This window comes from Aquila chrysaetos, chromosome 2, assembly GCF_900496995.4.
Source record: "Aquila chrysaetos chrysaetos chromosome 2, bAquChr1.4, whole genome shotgun sequence".
Lineage (NCBI taxonomy): Eukaryota > Metazoa > Chordata > Aves > Accipitriformes > Accipitridae > Aquila > Aquila chrysaetos.
The window spans coordinates 74,222,531-74,243,910 of record NC_044005.1 but is presented as its reverse complement, the minus strand read 5'-3'; the positions used below and the strand labels follow the sequence as shown (position 1 = coordinate 74,243,910).

Below are 21,380 nucleotides of genomic sequence, written 5' to 3'. Positions count from 1 at the left end.
GGTAAAATTATTCTAGAAACTGTGGGATAAATCTGCCAGAAACTGTTTCAAGTACTAAATATCAAGTCTTTATCTGACTTTTTTTTTCCCCCAGAAAATAAAATCCAGCATCAGGAGCTGAAGATACCAGAGCCAAGGAGTCTGGAAAGTCAACAGCAACAATCTAGTTCTGGTGAAAGCTATAGAAAGCAATTGGATCAGATTAAACTAAACTGTGTTAACGCCAGAAAAAAATGGCCAAGTCAAGAAGTGACACAGAAAAGCTGCTACAGAGAGGTAAAGTAACAGGAGTACGTAGTGGTTTTCTAGCTGCAGCAGGCTTTACATGTTGAAAAAAATGATTTCTGTGTTCTCAATTGTGGCTCCTTTTGTGGAATAATACTTTGTTTTGCCCTCTGTAGGGAAAACAATCAAGCCTTGAACAATCTGGTCATTCCATTTCAAAAGGATTATCACCACCAGATGCTGTTTCTAAGAAAAGTGATCCATCACATGTTTGTGGAACACCAAGCACCACATATAGTGATTATATGGACTGGTAAGCTACTTCTTTGAGCTACACACTCATAAATGGTAGTCGATCTGTGGAAGGACTTTAGCAGTTTTCAACAGGGTTTCTTAAGCTTTTCTGTTCAGATAGCAAACTAGATTTGAGTGCTTCCAATGCTTGATGTCAAATGCCTGACTTCTAAGATTCAGATTTCATTTAGAGAACTTTGTCTTCCCTGTCAGCTTTTCAGCATTTGGAAGTACATCAAATCAAGAAGTCCTTATGACAGCATTTACCTCTTTCTCTGATCCCTGCTATATGACACTTTCTTCTGGATGCCTTGTTTTTTGTGGCTGACAGGCTTTTTAAACTGATAACTGTGTATCAGTCTGGTTCCCATGATGCAAATGTCTGGCTTTTATTTTTAAAAAATAAAAGTGTAAGGAATCTAGAGGCTTGCAAGAATTGAGCACTCAAGTTAGGAAATGCTAGCATTTGTTTATCCATGCAGTCTTACATTAGGCATAAACCCCTGTGCATATGTTAATAAATCTTTCTAATTACATGATTACTTACTATTTTTATAAGTCTCTAGGATGAATCATATAGGTCAAGGCTATATGATGAGTAAGCACGGTTCCTGTTGGTAGGACCTCTGTCTCTGTAGCTGTAGAATTTAGAATATATGTAGTGAATGAAGCACATCATCTTATGATGGACCTTGATAAAAGTAGTCATTGAATAGATTCTGTTCTTGTTTCTTTCAACTTGTGATAATATGTAAATTTTTTAAAAATAAATTCTCATTACACACAGTATGTATGACATATGGTAAGCATGCAGAATTGTTGAGTGCTTTTGTGTTCAGTGAGAACTGTGCTTTTGACTGGTTTTGACTGGTTTTTTTCCCAACTTTTGTCACTTTATTCTCTACAAAAAAAGTCCTAGGCATATAATTTCTTATCCAGTTCTAATCTTAGCATCAGTTTCTGTAAATACTGTGGAAAAAACATTTATTTTGTAATATAACTAAATATATGGTAGACATATCAAGGGAACAAATGAAAAAACATAAAGGGTTTCTTGCAATCTTTAGTTTCCGTAAATACATGATCTTTCTGCTAATATACAGCATAGCTAAAGTTCTCAAAAAACCTCTCGTGATTGCCTTGAAGTTGTTTGTCTCAATATGCTCACTTCAAAAAAAAAAAAAAGTCTCTTAATCTAAAAAAGTTTGGAATAAAGAACAATAAGCTAAAGAAAACTGACTGTGGCTTAGACTATCGTGCTGTCTTATGGTCAGCTCTTCCAATTATATGGTGCTTTCATTTTCCAGTTTATGCAGAGTGCTGGCTAGTATCTGAAGATGGGGATTTAATTAATTACTGTTTTAAGAAATATTTCCTAAGTATGTTATAGTTTAAGTGTACTTCTAAAGGACTTCAAAGTCAAGAAGTTGAAGTTGTCTTAATGCTAATTATTGAATGTAGCAGAGGCTTGGGCTTTTGCTAGTCAACAGCGTTTAACTTTCAAGCAGCACTGAAAATTTCAACTTTGTTGTTAGAATAATCTTTAAAAAAATACAACTAAATGCAGATATTGTTCATAATTTCCTTTAGTTTCAGAACGCCAGTTGTAAAGACCAACTTTCTACCAGGATGTCAAATTTCTACTCCGTACAGCCAGCTGCCATATTTCTTGCCACATACTCCAGCAACTCCATTTCAGAATCAAGCTGGCTTGCAGGTAATGATTTTAGGCTGTCTTTTGCCATTTTTCAGTACATATTTTCATTGGAGACTACTTTATGTTAAATATATGCATGTATGTATATATTTTTTTTCAATCTAAAGTTGCTGTTCATCTTCCTGGATGAGTAATGGAAAGTAGTCTGTATTGCTTATTCTTAAAATAACTGTTTCTTCATATGTATTTCTGAATTTAGGTAAAATAAGTCATCTCTTGAAAAATCAGTTCAGTTGTGTCAAAATCCTGAAGCCTTTAAGTCTGAAATCTAAGCTGTTTCAGATTCTACTTCGTGACAGAGACAAGAACTAGAGTCACTATTTTTGTTCTGCTATGCTTTTATAGTTGTACTACACACTACAGTGGAGTACCCATAAAGAGAAGCGGTGTGTATTGCAAATCATAAGAGTCTGAGGGAGGTAAAAGAATGAAGAATTACATTCATTCTGCATTTTGTTAGACTTCACAAATTTTGATGCATTTGTAGTGGCCTGAAATCATGTAAAAATGGATTACCTTAGATGGATTGCATATTCAGGTAGGAATCTTCCTAATTGTAGATAGAATTGGGGGATAGGTTTAAGCTTCCTACCAGAGGATTAACACTTAAAATTTGTGGGCGTTCTACAGTTTGGTATAGCAGGTACAGGCAAGACAGGCTGTTTCAGCTTCACAGCACTTAAGTCTGCTAGCTAGTAGTTAGCTTCAAATAAAATAGTAGGTGATTTGAGTACAGCTCTAAGTTAGTTGCGTGCTGTGACTGAAAGTGTCTTGGATTTAAACAAAGCTTCCAACGTTATCTGTAAAGAGGGAGGTGTCTCTAATGATCTGAGAAGCCTTATAAAGAACACCCTTTTCTTGATTTCCAGTGTGAAAAGCATTGGTATCTTTTGTAAGATTTTAGTGATGTTAACATGCCAAGTGATGATCATTATACAAATACTTCTGCTATTGGGATCTTTAGCTTTCAAGACATATTTAAAGCTTAGCTTTACTACACTTTATCTTGTTCAGAAAGACCAAGACAACTTAAAGCATATTAACTTGATAAAAAGTAGAGCTCTACCAAGTTCTACTGCATGTATATCAATGTTTTCTTAACTTTTTCTGTATGTACACAGGTTCCAGCTTCTATACCATCACATGAATGTCTTGCCATCAAAGGAAGAATTTATACAATATTAAAGCAAATAGGTAGTGGAGGCTCAAGTAAGGTAAGATGCTCTTCTATCCTTTTAGACAGTCACTCATTTACACAGTAGTAGTTGTATGGTAAACAAACATGTTGAAGTCATCTAATAAGGAGTGCCTAGTACTACTAGCATGTACAAAGTGTTTGAGTGACCCAGAGAATCTAGGAATTTGTCACTTTAATGCTATGCTTAGACTTTCTCCCTCATGGATGCAGAAGAAACAGCACACATTACATTTGGTACAATGCTGTTTTATCTGAGTCTTCAGATAGCCTGCAATAACAACTGAATTAATGTATTATTATGAAAATGGTGCTTCAATTATTACAGCATGTTAAGCACAGTTAGCTGCTTTTTATAAGGAAATTTGGGGTCACAGGAGCTTGGGAAACAGTTTTGGCAAAACCTCTTGTTCAGAAGATAAAGAATTATAACAAAACCAACATAACCAGTTTTGTGTGAGTTAGATTTCTCTTCTGTCGGTTTTCTTCTGTCTCCCACACCTCTGTTTCACCTGTAGTATTAGTCACAGGGACAGCCTAAGAATTTCTGTAAGGGAAATTTGATTCATGCTCTCATTGGTTAATCTTCAGTAACAGCCTACGTAGTACTTAGTCTGCAGCACACAGAAAGTGAAATGGTTACTTTGAGGCATGCAGTGAAATATAAATTGCATCCTTAAGTTCAATGATAACATTTCTATTTAAAACTCTCTCTTTTTTTTAAAAGTATCTTTTTGACTTGCCAAAAATTGCCCAGAGAGCTTAGAGCTAGTTTTAGAACTGAGTATCTCTAATCTTACCCTTAAGTTCAGTCCACTAAATCCTCTGGTGTTTTGTTTTAAATGCATGGATTTTCCTGAACTGGCTTTAAGTATCTGAGATAAGTACTTAAGATTGACCTTGTTTTAAAGCTTTTCAATTTTTTTAATTAAAAATATTTGGTAGTTGCCATTTCATCAGTAGCTTACTTGGATGGAGGATGCTCAAGCTCTCATGGTGCAATTACTGTACTCACTTAAAATAGGCTTCCCTTGCAAAACTGAGGAGTGAGAAGTGCTATCTTAAAAAGTGACAGCTATTGTCAACACCATGTCTACTTTATTGGTTTTCAGGCATCTTACAATTCAGTAAATAGTCATGGAAAAGAGCACGAGAATTTTGTTCAAAAAATCCCTGTATGTCTAGACTTCAAAATTTTAAACACATTTATTTAATCATATTTATTTAAACTTGGCTTATATTTATGACCCTTTGTGCCTACTTTTATTTTGGTTTCAAACTGACAGAACCGAAGTGGTACTGAGTAATCAAGCTGTGTGCTTTCTAGTGATAGAAGAAACAGTCTGGGTGTGTTATAAGAGATGGGAAATTTGGTTTTAAAAGTTGCAATATCTTAATCATAGAATAGTTTGGTTTGGAAGGGACCTTTTAAAGGTCATCTAGTCCAACCCCCCTGCAGTGAGCAGGGACATCTTCAACTCGATCAGGTTGCTCAGAGCCCCGTCCAGCCTGACCTTCAATGTTTCTAGGGATGGGGCATCTACCACCTCTCTGGGCAACCTGTGCCAGTGTTTCACCAACCTCCTGGTTAAAAATTTCTTCCTTATATCTAGTCTGAATCTACCCTCTTTTAGCTTAAAACCATTACCCCTTGTCTTACTGCAACAGGCCCTGCTAAAAAGTTTGTCCCCATCTTTTTTATAAGCCCCCTTTAAGTACTGGAAGGCAGCAGTAAGGTCACCCTGGAGCCTTCTCTTCTTCAGGCTGAACAACCCCAACTCTCTCACCCCGTCTTCATAGGAGAGGTGCTCCAGCCCTCTGACCATTTTTGTGGCCCTCCTCTGGACCTGCTCCAACAGGTCCATGTCTTCCCTGTGCTGAGGACGGCAGAGCTGGACGCAGTACTGCAGGTGGGGTCTCACCGGAGTGGAGTAGAGGGGGAGAATCACCTCCCTCGACCTGCTGGCCACGCTTCTTTTGATGCAGCCCAGGATATGGTTGGCTTTCTGGGCTGCGAGTGCATATTGCTGGGTCGTGTCCAGCTTTTCATCCACCAGTACCCCCAAGTCGTCCTCTGCCGGGCTGCTCTCCATCCCTTCATCCCCCAGCCTGTATTGATCCCACTTTCTATGTCATTGATGAAGGTACTAAACAGTACTGGTCCCAGTATGGACCCCTGAGGGACACCACTTGTCACCGATCTCCATCTGGACATTTTGCTGTTGACCACTACCCTCTGGATGCAGCCATTCAACCAATTCCTCATCCACCGAACAGTCCACTGATCAAATCCGTATCTCTCCAATTTGGAGAGAAGGATGTTGTGGGGGACTGTGTCAAAGGCCTTACAGAAGTCCAGATAGATGACATCAGTAGCTCTTCCCTTGTCCCCTGCTGTAGTCACTCCTTCCTAGAAGGCCACTGGGTTGGTCAGGCAGGACTTGCCCTTGGTGAAGCCATGCTGGCTGTCTCCGATCACCTCCCTGTCCTCCCATGTGCCTTAGCAGAGCTTCTAGGAGGATCTGTTCCATGATCTTCCCGGGCACAGAGGTGGGGCGGACAGGTCGGTAGTTCCCAGGGTCCTTTCTACCCCTTTTTAAAAAGGGGTGTGATGTTTGCCTTTTTCCAGTCACCGGGCACTTCACTTGACTGCTGTGACTTTTCAAGTGTCGTGGCGACTGGCTTGGCCACTACATCAGCCAGTTCCCTCAGGACTCTGGGATGCATCTCGTCAGGTCCCGTGGACTTCTGAATGTTCAGGTTCCTCAGGTGGTCTCGAACCTGATCTTCTCTTACCGTGGGAGGGACTTTGCTCCCCCAGGCCCTGTCTTGCAGTCCGTCCACTCGAGAGGTGTGGGAGGAGAGGTTGCCAGTGAAGACTGAGGCAAACAAATTAAGAATCTTGCATCATTCTATTAATCCAGAGTAATAAATTGAGAATAACAATAGAATAGAATATTTCAGTTGGAAGGGACCTACAATGATCATCTAGTCCAGCTGCCTGACCACTTCAGGGTTGACCAACAGTTAAAGCATGTTATTAAGGGCATTGGCCCAAGCCTGTCAGTGTTAAGAGGCATTTGGATGTTGACCACCTCTCAAGGAAGCTTGTTCCAGTGTTTGACCACCCTTGGTAATGAAATGCTTCCTAGTGTCAAGTCTAAACCTCCCCTGGTGCAGCTTTGAACCATTCTCACGCATCCTATCACTGGATCCCAGGGACAAGAGATCACCTCCCTCTCCACATTCCCTCCTCAGAAAGCTGTACAGAGCAATGAATTTGCCCCTCAGCCTTCTTTTCTCCAAACTAGACAAGCCCAAAGTCCTTAGCTGCTCCTCATAGGACATTCCTTCCAGCCCCTTTCACCAGCTTTGTTGCCTCCTCTGGGCACATTCAAGGACCTGAACATCCTTCTTAAATTGTGGGGCCCAGAACTGCACACAGTACCCGAGGTGAGGCCGCAGTAATGCTGAATACAGTGGGATAATCCCCTCTTTTGACTGGCTGGTTGTGCTGTGCTTGATGCACCCCAGGATGCGGTTTGCCCTCTTGGCTGCCAGGGCATACTGCTGACTCATACTGAGCTGCTGTTGACCAGCACCCCCAGATCCCTTTCTGCAGGGCTGTTCTCTAGCCACTCCTCTCCCAGTTTATACTTGTGCCTGGTGTTGCTCTGTCCCAGGTGCAGAATTCATCATTTGGACTTGTTAAATTTCATGCCATTGGTGACTACCCAATGCTCCGATCTATGTAGATCCCTCTGCAAGGCCTCCTGTTCCTCAAGAGAGTCAACAGCACCTCCCAGTTTAGTATCATCAGCACACTTGCTTATGGTGCATTCAACTCCTGCATCCAGATCATTGATAAATACATTGAACAGATCTGGCCCTAGAATTGAACCCTAAGGAACACCACTGGTCACTGGTCACCAGCCAGATGTAGCCCCATTCACTACAACCCTTTGAGCTCTGCCATTGAGTCAGTTCTTTACCTAGTGCACTGTGAACCTATTCGTTCCACAGTTGGACAACTTGTCCAGAAGGATGCTGTGAGGGACAGTATCAAAAGCCTTACTAAACCCCAGAAAAACTACATCCACTGCCTTCCCTTCATCCACTGGGTGGGTGACCTCGTGGTAGAAGGATATCAAATTAGTTAAATGGGGCTTTCTCTTTGTGAACCCACGTTGACTGTGCCTGGTGATTGCATTTTCTTTTAAATGCCTTTTGACGGTACCCAGTATGATGATCTCTGTAATTTTTCCAGGAACTGAGGTTAGGCTAACAGGTCTGTAGTTTCCTGGGTCTTCCCTCATCCCCTTCTTGTAAATTGGAATAACGCTGGCCAGCTTCCAGTCAGCAGGGACCTCCAGGAAGAAAAGCTTCCTGTGTTGGCAGCGTACAATTGTAGAATGAGGTAGGATGGAAGGGGCCTCTGCATGTCTCTTGGTCTAATGGTCTGCTTAAAGCAAGGCCTAGATAGAGCAGGTTGCTTGTTGTCTTTTGCAGTCGAGTTTTGAGTATTGCCAAGCATGGAGATTTCACAGCCCCTCTGGACAACCTGTTCCCCTGTTTGACTACATGATGGTGGAAAAAATTTCCTGATATCTAATTGCAGTTTTCCTTGTTAGCTATGCATGTTGCCTCATACTTTGATGGTTCAAGAGGAGTCTGTCTTTTTTATGCCTTCCCTTTAAATAGTTGAAGACAGCAATAAGATTCCCTGTAGCCTTCTCATCTTCAGACTGGATGGACTCAGTGCTCTCAGCCCCTTCTCATGTGCCATGTGGTCTAACCTCCAAATCATCTTGGTGTGACTAAATGGATATGCAGTGGCAGGTCAAACCTTACCTCTGTGGGAGGTGTAATTTTGCATGCTTCATCTTAGGAACAGTTCAGACTTGTGATCAAATACACCTACTGAAATATAATGTGGTACCAAGATGGTTTCTGACAGAGGGTTGTTTCTGTTGTAACTGGTGGCTTCTTAATTTTTCTTCATGCTGACTTGTATGAACTTCTTTGTAAATGTAGTGTTGCTTTTTCCTTTCAAAAAGGTACGCTTTTCCTTTGAAATTCTGGCTGTGGTGAGATGAAGGGCCATGGTAAATCAGAACTGGGATTGAATGAAGTTATTAACTGATACTGTTTTACAGGTGTTTCAAGTACTGAATGAAAAGAAGCAGCTGTATGCTGTCAAATATGTGAATCTAGAGGAAGCTGATCAACAGACTGTTGAGAGCTATAAAAATGAAATTGCTCATTTGAGTAAACTGCAGCAACATAGTGATAAGATCATCCGCCTTTATGGCTAGTGAGTAAACACTAATTTTATTAAACCAGTATCTTTTTATATAAAGAAGTTGCCTTAAATTTTAACGTAAGTATTTTTATTTATTTTTAGTGAAATTACTGAGCATCATATCTATATGGTAATGGAGTGCGGAAATATTGATCTCAATAGCTGGCTCAAAAAGAAAAAAAACATTGATCCATTGGAACGAAAGAGCTATTGGAAAAATATGCTGGAAGCTGTTCACACAATCCATGAATATGGTATTCTTAAATAATTCTAGGTATTTGTATAGGCTATATGGGAGAGATAATGTGTTTCAGTTTCAGAGGTGGTACTGCTTAGTTTTGGTGTAAGCCTAGTGATCTTTAAAGATGGGTATTTACTGTATTGTGAAAAAAAATTTTCAGTGAAACAAAAGACAAGAGTAAATATTGATGCAGAAGCAGACTTGCTGACTGACTTTGTTAACTCAAAGGGATCTCCAAGTATCACTGTCGCATAATGCTTTCTATTTCCTTGCAACAACCAGAAAATAGTCTTTTCTGTATTGGACTACGTTATATACTCCTTGTATATAACTGCTTGTTCTCCATTAGACTCAAATTTCAGCCACTCATCTTCTCTGGAGAAGCTTTGATGTTAATGACAGCTTTTACACAGCTCTGTTGTCTTTCCTTTGACATAATGTTTCAGCTTTTCCACATAGTTCTTCAGGCCTTCCTTTCATCTTTACCTGTAATTGAAGTGCATGCGTCTGTATGCTGTTTGGCTGTATAATATAAAGGAGAGAGCGGATTTGGATCGTTTTCCTATTTAAGAGAAAAAAGTGAAGAGACCTGTACATATAGCAGAGAGTATCACCTCTTTACAGCACAAGAACACTAGAACATTCAATAAATAGAAAGACAGCAAAACCTACTAAAGCACAGGCTACATACTACATGATGTGTCCTTGAAACAAACAGTTTTGCAAAACTCCAAGATGGATTGACTGATTATATGGATAATAATCAAAATTCATAATCATGTGAGTAGAGTTTGTGAGAGGTCAGTCATATGTAATCCTCAGTGAGTGGTACCTTTGAGATCAGGAGGCAGAAAACATCAGACTAAGCAATATAATTCTTTTATTTTAAGTACCTGCTTAGCTGATTATGTAAGAGAAAGCTACAGGAGTGGACAGGGCATTGAATTGCTCCAGAACAGCAGTTCACTATAGCAATGTGCACATCCAGCCACAGGGCCTACCCCTAACTGAGAGAAACTATGCAACTCGAGTCTCTTGGAGCTATTTTGGGGTGCCTGCAGGTTTGAATAAGTAATAATTCAAAACATAAGCTCATGCAAGTCTTAACTGTTTAAAAAGAAATGGAAACACTTTATGAAATCTGCAAAGAATAACTAGGTTTTGCCCAGGTAAAGCTGATTGGCACCTTCTCTCTCTGCAGGGGTTACGGCAATTGAGCAATAAAAAACCCCACAGTAGTAACTTGGGTTGACTAAACCTGGATTGACTTTAAACTTTATTTTACAGGCATTATTCACAGTGATCTGAAACCAGCAAACTTTCTGATAGTCGATGGAATGTTAAAACTAATTGACTTTGGCATTGCAAACCAAATGCAGCCAGATGTGACAAGCATCATTAAAGATTCTCAGGTGAAATACTTCTGAAAAATTGATGTACACTTTTCCGTAAAGTGCTATAGTACTCGCTGATTATGTTGATTAATGTAGTAACATCAATGAATACTGAAATTTTATGCTAAATGGTTTTATATGTGTATATGTAAATATTCATATATATGACTCTTTTACATGTTTTTTATTGAATGTAATAACAATGGCCTTCAGCCTTAATAGAAACAAATTTTCAAGATGCTTTTCAGTGCTTTGAGAGAAAAATCTATCAAGTGAGTTAAATTAAGTGCATGCTTCACTTAAAGGAATATTTTTACATTTTAATGCCTAGGTTGGCACAATGAATTATATGCCACCGGAAGCAATAAAAGATTTGTCTTCCTATGGAGAAAATGGGAAATCTCGATCTAAGGTAACATAATCTTTTTTTTCTCCTATTCTCTTCATGTTAAGAAGAAAGTAGTTCAGGCACATAAAGTAAGACTTAGTTTTCTGAAAAACTTCCACTGAAACTAGAACACAAGGAAATCCATTGTGCCACGATGATGGTGAGCGGAGAGTGAACGCTAAGTTCATTCCTCTCAACTACCTAAAAGCATTTTGCAGATGGTGTTTAAAAAAATGTAAGTGCTGAATTAATAAGTAAAATTGAAAACAAAACAGATGCACAGGCTTGGGCATTGGAGGAGCTGATAATATAATGATAATACCTAAACTGACTAATAAATGTAAGAATATTTTAAAATCCATTTTTATGGAGCAATATAAAAGTCTTCTACTATGTTATCAACGTGAATGGCATTGAACAGCAATATAGAGTACAGTGAAATGCATGCAGCCTCTCACATATCAGAGGCTGTACTGTTGACTAATGTTACAAAAGCCTTTTGAGCATCTTAAGGGTCCATCATGCTGTGCATCTCTGACAAGTCCTTCTTTGCACTGAAATCACTCCACATGCTAGAGCTTTCAGCGGGTGTTTCTGGGAGGATATTCCGTGGTGTCAAGTGAAAGAATCATTCCTTGGTCACTTCTTGGTTGCCTATTGTGCTGCCAAAAATTGGTGGAGCTCTTATGGTACTGCTAGCTGCTGCACATCTATATTTTAGCGTTCTGCATAAATAACCACGGCTTAGAAATCTTTTTCTGAAAGCAAGAAAACTTGCTTTCTGATATAAACCATTGTTAGCATGTTTGCTTAAACAACAAGATATGATGATGCTTGTATCATTGTCCTATTTTTGAATTCTTTTGAGAGGCAGGTTTTGCAAGAAATGAGTGATACCTAATAAAGTCTCTTATAAGATTATACAATGAAGTCTAGTATGTTAGGGGGCACATGTATGAGTTCTGTGTATCCTGTTAATTTTTCTATGCTACAGAGTACTGTGTATCGTAGAGCTTTTTATAACTTCAGCAGGGCAACAGAATGTCAGTTATGAAGAAAGTACTGAAGGAAAGCCATTTCATATTGGCAGTCAAGCTTCAGTTAAGGGGTACATAGTTTTGTGGGAAGGTATTAAAAAAAATATCCATATTCATATGTATGTGCATATACACATTCAAAGATTGTGACTTCTTAACAGTTCGATGGAAGTATTACTATGTAGCAAAACAGAATTTTGTCATTCTAAACACAGAGTAGGATGTTTTATAGACAGATTTCTTTTAAGGATGATACTTTTTACCTTTTTTACATTTTGAAAAATTGTATGCGAAGTGCAGACTTGTTCTGGAGCTCAGCTCATCCAAGCACAAATCTAAACATTGTGCTGGGAGTCAGGCTGTCTGTGTGCCTCTTTCCCCACCTCCTTCCTCTCCCCTACTCCCCCAACCTATGTGCTTTTCTTAAAAATGCTTCAGCTTCAACAGAAGTGGAAAGTCCTCCTGTAAGGAAGAGCTCAGGTGTGGTGGTTGAAATCTGGATCCTTTAAACCCAGAGGAACTGAACTATGGCTTCCCACTTTGGGGACATAGCTGTGATGTCTCACTGGCTTTTGGATTGAATTAATTTAGTATGCTTTTATTTACTCATAAAACCAAAATTAGAATCCTGCTGTTCAACTTGTTAAGGACTACCTTTAAATTTTATTTTAGGTTAGTTGTTCGAGTAAGTTGATTTTCAAAAATAACTAATAAAAATAGCTTTCTTATGGAATATTAGTGAATGAAGCCTCATCACTGTCTTAGTAGATAATGGCATGCTGGTTTGGTGATTTTGTGTGATAGTTACTAAGATCTGTTATCTAATGTAAAATAGATATACTGTTAAGTGAAATGACTTTACAATTACATAAGGAGCTGACCCTTCAATCAATTTAAGAGAGGAGTAATCTTAATTTTTTTGTTTTTATATTAGATAAGTCCCAAAAGTGATGTGTGGTCATTGGGATGCATTTTGTACTGTATGACATATGGAAGGACTCCATTTCAACATATAACAAATCCAATTAATAAACTGCATGCTATTGTTGATCCTAGTTATGAAATAGAATTCCCAGATATTGCTGAGAAGGATCTTCAAGATGTGCTAAAGGTAACTGTCCCTTAAGATTAATTTTGATTCAAGTAATGGCAATTTCTTTATTTAAAGCATATTTTCTGAAACTGAATGAGTTGTGCTTGAGAAACTTTTTTTACAAATAAATGCTCGCTGCTACTTGTACTAAGAGGCCTTATTCCAAAAGAAGACCTAATGAAGCTAGAGCTATTTCATGTAGTTTCTATATTAAAAGTCTATTTTCAGCTCAATAGCAAATAAACAAGTAAATACTTAAAGTGGTCTGACTTAACTCCTTTGGCTGAACAATGCAAAGTGAATACAGCAGCTATTGTACATGCCATCCCTTTCCCTAACCCTGTATATTTGTCTGCTTTTGAAACTTGGCCTATGCTTTAACTTGAGCCCTAATTGTGTTGCTCAGCACGTAACGAACTGAAATCCAGAAATGCTTATCCCCTTAACTTTCAAACCTCGGGGTCATTTTGTGTCATTTGGAATAAAAGGATATTGTAGGTTCTGGGCTTCACCTCTTCAGACATTGTTGCTTGAGTAAAACAGGATACCAAACTTTACTCTGAAGATAATCGCTAATGAAGGCAATTATGTTAATCTGTTATTGTATTGTGAGTTGAGTCTTTCTGAGTATTTAGTTTGGCAGTAAAAAGTTCTGACATGCATCTACAGGGTCTTTTAAAGATCCTCACTGTTAATTCTTAGGAAAATTCTTAATTTATAGGCAAAGCATTCTTCTTTTTTTCATTTGCAGCGGTGTTTAATAAGAAATCCTAAACAAAGAATATCTGTTTCGGAGTTGCTGGTACATCCCTATGTTCAAATTCAAAGTCATTGTCAAACAGGTACATTTATTTTAAAATACTTTTTTATTAAACAGTATTTATCATTCTGTTTAAGAAAACAAAATGTGTTACTCTTGCATGTACTTTCCACTTGCTGGTGTAACAGTATTTTGTTTGATGCCTAAGTATGTTTCAGAAAAGACTTCAGTATTTTAATTCTTAAGCCTCTTACAAACTGGTAATTTATACATAGTTGTATAAAGCTAACTTTAGCATAATTATAAATTAACTGCAGGTGTTCCAAATGCAAAAGGAACAACAGAGGAAATGAAACGTATCCTTGGCCAGCTTGTTGGCTTGAATTCTCCCAACTCTATTTCTAGAGCTGCTAGGGTAAGTAAACTTTCTTTTCTTTTTTGTATGGTAGTATGTGTTCATGCAAACAAAGGTTAGAATGTTTGGTAATGAAAGCTGAAAGGATGCATGTATCAAAGCTTCAACCCCAGCTGGAAAAACATGACACTTTGTAGTGCTTTTGTTTGCAACCATGCAGATTCTCTCCACATCCTTCTGAATGGGAAGGGTTGAAAGGATGATGGTTATCTTGATTTTCTTTTTTTCTTTTCTTTCCTTTCCACCTCCCAGTACATCCATATAGTTTTATTTTGAAATCCCCCACTGCCTCAGTATCTCCTCTCTAAAACAGTCCTTACTGTGCTGCTTTGCTTTTAAGCTGCCCAGAAACTGTAGTAGGTCTTCTAATTTAAAAACCATCATTATGGAGAAATGATCTAAATCGATCTGTCAAGTGTGCAAGCTTTTGGACTATATTTCTTCTTACTTCCTGGAAGTTACTGAACTGTTAATGCATTGCTATGTGTAAATTAGTCCCTGTATGTTGAGGTATTATGATTCCAGCCTCTCGGTTTACTGCCTGAAAGAGAAGCTTGATAACTCTTCAACTCAGTTCTTTCCACCTGTCTCTCAGAAGAGGTGGTGATGGTGGTCAAATATATAATAAGTTGAGATGGAATGCAAAGCTGCTTTCATAGGAAGGAAAGCAAATTCAGTATGCTTAAAGTAAATCTAAAGAAGTTTATTTACACTTAGACTGCTAGTCATACCTGTTTTTTTTAAATATTGGGGCGAACAAGAGATTATCCTTTTAACAATATTGTGATGTGGCTATGTTTCTGGCCACTGATTTGCCTATCTCATATGAAACTTGCTCACCCTGAGTATGCAAATACCTCTCTCCTTCCATGCTGGTATTTCCATATCGGAGACAATTAATGGAGTAAACGTGATTTTTAAATCTCGGTAATTAGTTTGTTGTCTGCTGACTTGTGAAGCTCTATACCTTTGCTCATGCTGCTAAGTCAGCATATGTGTTTTCTTTTAGGTGCTGCATTGCATTACAACTGGTACAACTAAGCAGTCTTAAGTGTATCTTTATTCTCTTGAGAGAGAAATTTTAGTATGGAGTTTGGAATACTTCAGTATGAGATGACTTATTTCAAGTGGTAATGTTTGTTATAAAGATATAGTTTGAATCTATGTGATATACAACTGTGTTCACCTGAATACCTGTGTTTTTATTAACTTTCAGACTTTATATGAACAGTGCAACAGTGGTAAAAGTCTTGATGTATCAGCATTTGCAAAACTTGGGAGTCAAAAATCATGGACAACAAAATGACGCACTACTGTTCAGGATGCTACAGAGATGTCTGGTCTGTTCAGAAAATTGTGCTGCTAGCTTTTAAAAGGACACTCAGCATAAAGTTCATATTTTTAAATGTTCTTTGTGTCTTCTGATAATGCTTGCAGATCATTAAAAAGAATTGAATTGAATGCTTTTCACTGTGGGCTGTTTCACTCTTTGTGCCACTTGGATTGAATGATGACAATTGTTAGTTGGGGATTTTGGTCTTTGTTACTCACAAAGCACTACAGTGTTTGGAGTACAGAAACTTGTATGAGTATCTTCAAGCTCTTTTATCCCCCTGAAGCTAAAACAAAAAAAGTTCCTAAAATGCTAATTGGTGTACATGAAAAACATGCAAGTATCTCTTGAAATACCTACTATGACATGAACACAGAGTATTATGCTGTTCTGTCCTTTGCCAACAAATACCTCTTGTGTCCAGTTCTGATCATAACTAAGGAAATAAGCACCTGTTTATGTAAGTGATCAGTTACAATACTGGCAGATACTTGTAAACGTCATCCAGTTTTTGAGCTGTTCCTGTGGTTAAGTGACATGGTGGAAACATCAGTACTGCTATGAAGTTATATGAATAGAATGGCTTTTGTTCTATTAAATGCTACTATAAATCCAATATGCTTTTCAAATCTCAAAATAATAGAAAACCCATCAAGATTCATGATGGTCAGAAATCACTAATTTGGACTTCTAAAAGCATTAATACAAAGCACTGTTTAAAATGCACTGAACGTAGCAGGACTTTTTTACATGATTGTTAGCAGATTGATCAGGTTTCCTTTTAACTGAGTTACATTTCTGGTGCAAGTGTATTAATTTTAAATATACTTAAATCATTGAAAGGTGTTAAAGTAATATCTAATAGTTTTAAATTGGACAAAACAATCTTGCCTTTGGTTTCATGACAGCTGCCATGCTGTTCTTGGATGCCTTCTAAAACATGGAGCTTGTCAGCTCTCTATCTTGATCAAGCATTTTGAATTAGTCTGTTTTGCCTTTCTTTCATAATAGCCCTTCATATAAAGAGCCCGACTTTAATAATGAAGTGTCTCTTTCCTTGTTTATCTGCATGAATTAAAGAGTATGACATACTCCTTGATCAGTGATGGAAAAAGTTGAAGGTCAGCACTAGGGAAGCTTTCCTTGACAATTTCTGCATGTTAGATTACTGAGTTCATGTTTTCTTAGCTTCAGAAGAGCATTGAAATATTTTCAAGGCTTTGTGATAGCAGGTCGATTAGGTCAGCTGTCTGTGGGGGTGTAGGGAAACTGGTCATTCTTGCTGCAGGAAGCTTACTTAAGCCAACACATCTTGCTGCCCTAGAAGATGTGGCTAGAGTCCAGAGAATTCTTAAAGTGATTTTGAGCATCATGAAATACTGGGTGGTTGTTTGATGTTCTGAGGATGTGGATATTGTTCTTGAACTTTCAGTTTGACTCTATAAAAAGGGAATTCCCACTGCCTTTGCCATGTATGTTAGCAGGGCTGAGATACCTTTATCTTCCTTTTGTCTGGGTAAGCTTATCTTATACCTATAAGAATACGTATATTGTACTGCATGCTCTATTCTACTTGCCCTTGGTGTTTATGGGGGACGACTCTTTACTGACAACTTCAGTTAAAGAAAATGTGTTACCTTTTTATCCCTGGAAGATGCAGCTATGTCTGCAGTGATCAGATGCAGAGTGACAGCTGTACTTTGCGTCATTCTTCAGTTCACAACGTAACCTTTTTTCATGCTTGCACACTGAGCAGTAGTAGCTTTCTTGGTATCACTCACAGCACTATCATAATGTCTTGATCTGAAGTTAATAGCAAAGAGGAAAGATAGCGAGTTGTAAATACAGATCTCAACAGCAATATTGGAGGAAAGGCTTTATTTCAATGTGTTCTTGCTATCTTTCCTGCCTTTGATTTATCAGTTTTTTGGATGACTTTATAGCCCTGTAAGAACTGAAGCATGAGAGAGAAGAATAGCACACACTTTGATCTCAAATGGTACATGAAACTTGGAAGTATTGTATTTTTTTAAAAACTTTAGTAGCTTTGATTTTTAAATGATATTTTCAGAGCTTGCTAATATAATAAAAGCACCCCTTGATAGGTGGGAAACTTTGTTCTTAATTCTTTCATATTCAAAGTAGCAAAACAATTCTTCAAATTAATTAAAAAATAAATACTTTAAAAAAAAGTTCTTTAATGAAGAATAGTATTTCTGTAATTTTATCAGGCCTCTGATAAAATTGTGTGTGTTTCAAAACTCCTAAGTTCTCACTACCTTCATATGCCAGTTAAGACTATCCTCCTGTGACAGAGCAAGTGCTTGTAAAAGAGCACTAATTATTCTGGGGTGTGGTGTTCCTGTGTCTGTTCAACACCTGCCCACCTTTGTTTCAGGTTAGCAGTGATTCTCTGGATTACACAGGGAGAGTCACTCCTGATACCGGCCCTTCTCCCCTCGGCCTGGTCTGGGAGGAGGGCTGAGGCAGGGGCAGAGAACGTGTCCTTACTTCAGTGATGGGGCACACACAGGAGCAGCCCATCTCCCTTGTAAGGGCAAACCTGGAATGATAAACTTAACTTTGTTGTTGATCTAATAGATTTTAAAATCCCAGACTTTAGTACTCCTGTGGAAGTTCAGTGGTATTACAAGCATAATGAGTACATATGCTAATTGTATTCCGCTTGTCTGTTAGATAAATGTTAAAGTTATAAAGCTTGAAGCTACTGAAGAAAAAATGTTAATGTTCTCTACCTTTCATATTCTAGACAGTTTGGGAGACTACTTATGGTGTGGGAACTGAAACGCTTTCTCTGGAGAGGGGGAAAGAAGTATCAACCTCTTCAGAGGAAAACTTGTGAAGAAAATCTTTACTCTGCAGAAACATCTTTTCATGAAGATATTAGTGAAATGTCTCCTAGCTACTTGTCTCGATTACAGATTTTGAAATATTTCTGTGTAATTATTCTAATGTTATAATTGTTAACTTTCATTGTTTGCTTCTCTGGTTAGTGTTGAATATGCAGAGAAGCAGTGTTACATGCCTTATTTTTTTCTGTTGTAGTGTATGGTTTATCAATCCTTTCTTTCATTCCATGACTGCTAAAGAACTCACAGGAAATACAGCTGGCATGGGAGGGAGATTATGAAAGAGGACTGGGGCTGGTGAGAGGCAGTAGGATGTTACAAGTTGTCCCTTTTAAATAAAAATTTTCCATTGCAAATGCATAATTGATTTATACTCCTTCCCTGCCGCAGTGATATGCTACAAGATGTCAGCCTACCTTGGCAGCTGCCACTTACTGGCCCTCAGTCTATATTCCTGTTGGATTTTTTTTTTGCTTTACAGACAACCATCTCCCTTTTCAGATTCTGCTGGGTTCTTAAAAGTGTGTGTGAAGTACATAAGTAGCTTTAAAAGACAGAAAATACCAGTCTTAAATGTTGGGTAACAGAGGTTGCTGCCTGAAGCTTTCTCAAGATTACAAAATGCCCATCATGCTTTATTGTCACCCGCAAGGCCACAGTTCAGGACACTGTGTATGTATAAAATGGGGAGAGAAGATGGCTGACTAAACCAGAGTATGTCTGCCTGTATTCACTGTTACTGGATACGGATATAGTATAATATTGAGATACATTGATATAGTATAATGCTGAGGTACCACAACTACATGAAGAGTAGAAAGGTAAATGAGAACACTTCAGTAAGTTTCCTTCAGTAGTTCTTATTTGAAAAATGGCCTTAGAAACTTACAACCTTTAATACTGTGGTCCAAAAAACCTTTACTCAGCAGCTAACACTACGAAAAGCCTAACTGCAGAAGGGTGACTTTTTATTTATTTATAGGTGGGTATAGCATTACTCAGCCTGAACAGCTGTATGTATAGTTGGAATTCAAAGACTAAATGGAGTTTAAGTTTTGAAGGCTCTGCTCTTACAGTCTGTCTTGGTGTACCAACACCCAGACTGAGTCCTTGACAAATACAAGAAAAGGAGGCTCTTCTCTTGCCTAACTCCCTGCTCTCAGGACACTTGTCCAAGGAGCAAGACAAGTCTATTCCCATGGCCCTGGAGGAGTCAGAGTCCTGCTTCTCATCTGGCTTTGTTGAAGGCACTCTAAGCTCCTGCTGCTGGATGGGAAAGGAATGGTTAAATCCCTAACAGTAGAGAGTGCAGAGCAGGGTGTGAGTTAGTCTGAAGGTAAGTGGTCAAATTGTCACCATTTTGGTCCCTCCCATGGGTTTCTGCTCTTTATGCACCTGATAGTGGTTTCATGCTAAACATAACTAATTCTGGGAGTGGTGATACATATCAAATTAAAAATTAAACAGTTGAAGTAAACTTAAGTTTTAGTCCACTTCTGAAGCCTAGCTCTTACTCCTGAGCTCCTCAGCAAGGACCACAGGCTAATCCTTGCAGGTGCCAGTTATGGCAAGTAAGAGCTGAAAACTATTTGCTGCTTCCTTCCTGTTGTCTGCACTCTCATATTGCCTTGCTGCTCCCTCAGTTTGTGTGAGTTCTCAGCAGCAAGCGTGAAACAAATACTACTTTTTATCATATTTGTATTTTAGACACTCTCACAGCTAAGACGCATCCCTTTTCAGCTAAGTATAAACTGCTAATGCAAAAGTATTCCCTTCCTGCTCAATGCATATATTGTCTCCCAACTCGGTTATCTGTGCCCACCTGCCAAGAGCACAAAGCCTGTCTGTCAGTGAGCTTGCAGAGTTATGCCCTTGTTTCCTCACTGCTCCACATAAAGTAATTAAGAGATAAATCTTCTTGGAAGATAAAGGCTATAGAGAATGGAGCAGGCAATGTAGCGTGATTACTTGTAGGATATACAGGTGTGCACCTGTATGGAAACAGAAGGAGTCTTTGTACAGCCTGCCCATACACTTTCATGGGAGTTGCTGAAATGAAACCAGAGATAAAAATCTGACTTCTCACCTCAATTCCTCCCCTTGGCAGATAGAATATCCACAGCTAAACAGTGGTGCAATTCTAAGATGCTAGCTCTAATCAGATGAACTGCTAAAATCCAGGCAGCTTTTGCAATGAAAGAGATGACTAATGAGGAGTAGTGGTGCCACTTTTTTGAACCCTTAATAAACACAAGGAAAAGGTCAATGATTAAAAAGCATCAGCCCATTGGTTTTGACTCTTACAGTATTGTAAAGATCTCTGGCTTGTCTCTGTACCCACTTAATGTGCACATTATGCGGTGAGCGCAAGTAAACTTTGAATACCTGCTTGTTACATGCTTTGTCTGTCTGTTTCAAGTTTTTTTCCCTATTTTACAAAGCTGTTGAAAACCAATTAAAAATACAACTAAGTAACTATATTTAAGGAAATATGAATTAGATTCTCGGCATTGATGCTTGCGTCCCGTGTGGTCTTGGATAGAATCTAGAATCATTTAGGTTGGAAAGGACCTTTAAGATCACCAAATCCAACAGTTAACCTAACACTGCCAAGTCAAGGTTGAAATATTTCTGTGAGTCTTTGCTCTTTACATTCCTTGTCTGCTTTCAGTTTGGTAAAAGCTGTTTCATACCACAAGCCTGTACAATGGTTGTTGCGTTCAGTGACTGTGGGGGACAGAGGTCTTGATGCTGCTTTTGCAGAGTAGCTTCATACTTTTTGAAATATTCTTAACGGGGGTAAAATTTGTCATCCGCACAGTGTTTGGATGTTCATACAATGGGGGTCTGATTTACAGATGCACAGTTCTGTGCAGCAGAAGGCCTCTGTGGTGGCTGAGGGGTGCTGGGCGCTGCAGCAGCCGCCGTGCGGTGGAGGTCCGGACTCCTGAGCCATCCACCAGGAACCACTGACCAAAATCTGCGCCAGAGGCAGAAGGCGACCTGCAGCTTATGTGTCTCACTTGGCTGAGGAATGTGCTAGCTAATGCACTGTAATGCAAAACAAAACTTCCATGGCCGCCTCTGCTGCATGTGATTTGGACCTATCTAGTGGC

At 38.7% G+C, this 21,380-nt stretch overlaps 1 protein-coding gene across 1 annotated transcript in view; it reads left to right on the top strand.

The window, feature by feature from the left end:
* Window positions 1-20,744, top strand: part of TTK (TTK protein kinase) — a 50,686-nt gene extending 29,942 nt beyond the window's left edge. The window contains exons 12-24 of the mRNA XM_030005023.1: window positions 95-276; window positions 402-538; window positions 2,110-2,236; window positions 3,358-3,450; window positions 8,588-8,745; window positions 8,836-8,987; window positions 10,262-10,386; window positions 10,700-10,780; window positions 12,728-12,904; window positions 13,638-13,728; window positions 13,964-14,061; window positions 15,278-15,401; window positions 18,165-20,744. Of these exons, the coding sequence (XP_029860883.1) occupies window positions 95-276; window positions 402-538; window positions 2,110-2,236; window positions 3,358-3,450; window positions 8,588-8,745; window positions 8,836-8,987; window positions 10,262-10,386; window positions 10,700-10,780; window positions 12,728-12,904; window positions 13,638-13,728; window positions 13,964-14,061; window positions 15,278-15,367 (1,511 nt within the window). The 3' untranslated portion in view covers window positions 15,368-15,401; window positions 18,165-20,744. The remainder of the gene's footprint in view (window positions 1-94; window positions 277-401; window positions 539-2,109; window positions 2,237-3,357; window positions 3,451-8,587; window positions 8,746-8,835; window positions 8,988-10,261; window positions 10,387-10,699; window positions 10,781-12,727; window positions 12,905-13,637; window positions 13,729-13,963; window positions 14,062-15,277; window positions 15,402-18,164) is intronic.
* The last annotated feature ends 636 nt before the right edge of the window (window positions 20,745-21,380 follow it).